We start from the raw sequence: 3,368 nt of genomic DNA, 5'->3' as shown, positions 1-3,368 counted from the left end.
AGATGGTGATTGCAGCCATGAAATTAAAAGACGCTTACTCCTCAGAAGAAAAGTTATGACCAACCTAGACAGCATATTAAATGCAGGACATTACTTTGTCAACAAAGGTCCATCTATCAAGGCTGTTTTTCCATTAGTCGTGTATGGATGTGAGAGGTGGACTGTAAATAAAGCTGAGCACCAAAGAATTGATGCCTTTGAACTGTGGTGTTGGAGAAGACTCTTTAGAGTCCCTTGGACTGCAAGATCAAACCAGTCCATCCTAAAGAAAATCAGTCCTGAATGTTTATTGGAATGGTTGATGTTGAAGCTGAAACGCCATACTTTGGCCACCCGATGCGAAGAGTTGACTCATTTGAAAGGACCCTGATGCTGGGAAAGATTGAGGGCAGGAGAAGGGGACAACAGAGAATGAGATGGTTGGATGGCATCATCCACTCAATGGACTTGAGTCTGGGTAAACTCTGGGAGTTGGTGAGGGACAGGGAGGCCTGGCATGCTGCAGTCCATGGGGTCGCAAAGAGTCGGACAGGACTGAGCGATTGAACTGAACGGAACTTAGTTACAGAAGGAGCTTAAAGAAATTTTTGTGTATGCCTGAGGCCCCCAGGGCTGCACTAATGCTTTCTTGGCTTTTTTTTTTTTATCCCGTCTCTGTATCCCCTCCCTTCTCTGATGAGCAACTGTTTCAATGTGCCCTTTATGACTCAGGGAAGGTGATGGAGGTTGGAATCTATTCCCTGAAAACAAGGCACAGGGAACACAGAGTCTTCTGTGCCCAGAAGCCCCATAGGGTCCTGCTTGGTTTCAGAACTAAGCCCTGTAAATCTGGCTAATGGGACTGAGGAACTAAATTTTAAATCTTACTTACTTTTAATTAATTTGAACTGTGATGTTGGAGAAGACTCTTGAGTATCCCTTGGACTACAAGGAGATCCAACCAATTAATCCTAAAGGAAATCAGTCCTGAATACTCATTGGAAGGACTGAATGCTGAAGTTGAAACTCCAATACTTTGACCACCTGATGCGATTAACTGATTCATTGGAAAAGACCCTGATGCTGGGAAAGATTGAGGGCGGGAGGAGAAGGGGACAACAGAGGATGAGATGGTTGGATGGCATCACTGACTCAATAGACATGAGTTTGAGCAAGCTCCAGGAGTTGATGATGGACAGGGAGGCCTGGCATGCTGCAGTCCATGGGAGTCACAGAGTCCAACACGACTGAACTGAATTTTAATTAATTTTTAAATTTAAAAAATGATACTTGATTTATTTTTGGAAAAAAAGTATATTTGACATAACTTTAGTTTGTGAATCTACTTTTTCAGCTGTAAATTTAGTGAAACCTAAACCCACAGGGAGGAGGCCTCAAAGAGCTGGACACAACTAGGCAACTGAACTGAAACCCACATCATATATTTCCAATGAAAATTCAGCATCCAAATAGAAATTGACACTCAAGGTAAAGTACATATCACATTTTGAACTTAGCATGAAAATAATCATTCAAAATATCTCATTGATTTTATATGAATATTTTGCATTCAACTGTCAACTGAAAAAGACACCGTGTAAGAGTTGTGAGTTAAGTTCTATTCAGAGACCTTACTGATGGCTATAGCCCTTGCGACAGGCTCTTAGCGCTAAGGTACTGCTCCAAAGTAATAAGGGAGGAGCCAGGAATATATACAAACTTTTTGCTAGGAAAAACATTCCTAGTAAAGCATAAAAAGATTACTGTAAATCACAAATAACAGACATCTTGAGTTAATGATTTTAGCGCTTTTCTACTTTGGGGAAGATGTTAGAATCTGGTGGTCATAGAAATTTTCCCATAGATATGTATATCTTATTTATCTTGGGTCCAGTGAATCCAAAGCACAGAATACTTGCCGTTTTTCCCCATCCTGAATTCCCCTCAGGGTGCACTGTCTTGGGGCCACTGCAGTGGCTAATGCTTGGAATCTTGCAGAACTGGCATGGCAGGCATTTTTTTCTTAACACATTAAAAACACATGCTTCATACTTTTAAAGAAGTGGCTACCATAAAGCTACATATGAAACTCACACTTTTCCCCCAGTGGCCAGCAATGACCTAGACGGCCCGGCAAATAGTAAAAAGCCCTGTAAAACGGTGGCTATTGTTTGTATGATAGGAATGACAACGTCATTCTTCCATGAAGATTAACAGTGCTTAACATTGAACGTTGAAAATTACTCAGTATGATTATACAGTACCCCATTTGTCTCTGTAAAACCCTTAAGTTCTTTTAGCAACATGAAGAGCTAGAAAACAACAATTCTGACAAAGGACAGAGGATCAGAGGTAGCAGCTATTGTAAGTGGAGGGTCTAGACCTGTGATTTCAAGCTTGGAAACTGCCCCAGGGCCCCAGATTCGCAACGCAGTGCTTGCCCCACAGCAATGCCCAGGACCGGCGGCTGACCTCCCAGCCTAAGAACTTTTCTATTTCTTCCCAAAGGAAAAGGGCCCGAGGCCAGAAGGCTCCGCCGCCACCGACCTCTGCGCGCCGGGTGCCCAGTCCAGCCCCAAAGGCGGCTCGGACAGGATACTCGCGGAGGCGGGCGGGCGCGGGAGGACCCCAGGCCCAAGCCGCCTGATGCCCGCCGGGATCGGCGTCTGGACCGTGAGCCACCTGTGAAGACAACTGCGGGCTCCAGAACCCCAGACCCAGAGCACCCCGCGGGCAAAAAGCCTCGCAACCCGCAGGAGCCAGAGGCGGGATCCACGCCCTTTCGAATCCGGAGCGGGGCTGATGACGAACACAGGGCGCGACGGACGCACACCCGCCCTGCGCTCGCACGACGGTGCGTGCGAGGAGCGCGAGGGAGACCCGGCTCGTCACCGGCGCGACCAGCGTTCCGCCTCCTCCGCTCCCTGCGCTCCCGCCACCTCGGCAACCCGGGGCCCGCCTCCCACCTCCATCCGAGGCCTCCGCCGCTGCGAGACTCACAGCTTCGTTCCTGCCTCTTTAAATGGTGGGGCCAACGGGCCGCCCCTGCAGCCGCTGCCTGGGTGGCCCCGCGCGCGCCACTATTGAGGGGCGAACCAAGATGGCGGCGGCTTTGGCTCGGTGAGGAAGACGGAAGAGGCGGCGGCGGCGGCGGCGGCGGCGGAGGGACAGGGACTCCCAGTAGCCAGAAGCGCTCGTGCGCTTGGGGGCTCTCGGAGTCTTCCGCGCAGTGGTAGAAGTTGCAGCGGGACCTGGCGCCCGTCAGCTTCGGACATTTGAAGCAGACGAGAGGAGCACAACGTCCGGCTGCGGTTGCAGGGCCAGGTATAAGGAAGGAAAACATGGCGGCGGCAGCTTGAGGAGGCGGCGGCGGCGCGGGAAGCGGCTTG

At 49.4% G+C, this 3,368-nt stretch overlaps 1 protein-coding gene across 1 annotated transcript in view; it reads right to left on the bottom strand.

Moving 5' to 3' along the window:
- LOC104985865 (WAS/WASL-interacting protein family member 3-like) overlaps positions 1 to 3,368 on the bottom strand; it is a 35,321-nt gene that overhangs the window by 31,705 nt on the left and 248 nt on the right. The window contains exon 2 of the mRNA XM_010836262.1: positions 2,527 to 3,364. Within this exon, the coding sequence (XP_010834564.1) occupies positions 2,527 to 3,364 (838 nt within the window). The remainder of the gene's footprint in view (positions 1 to 2,526; positions 3,365 to 3,368) is intronic.

Source organism: Bison bison, unplaced genomic scaffold (genome assembly GCF_000754665.1).
Source record: "Bison bison bison isolate TAMUID 2011002044 unplaced genomic scaffold, Bison_UMD1.0 scf7180017864061, whole genome shotgun sequence".
NCBI lineage: Eukaryota > Metazoa > Chordata > Mammalia > Artiodactyla > Bovidae > Bison > Bison bison.
Note: the sequence above shows the minus strand (reverse complement) of the source record. Positions and strands in the feature narration are given on the sequence as shown.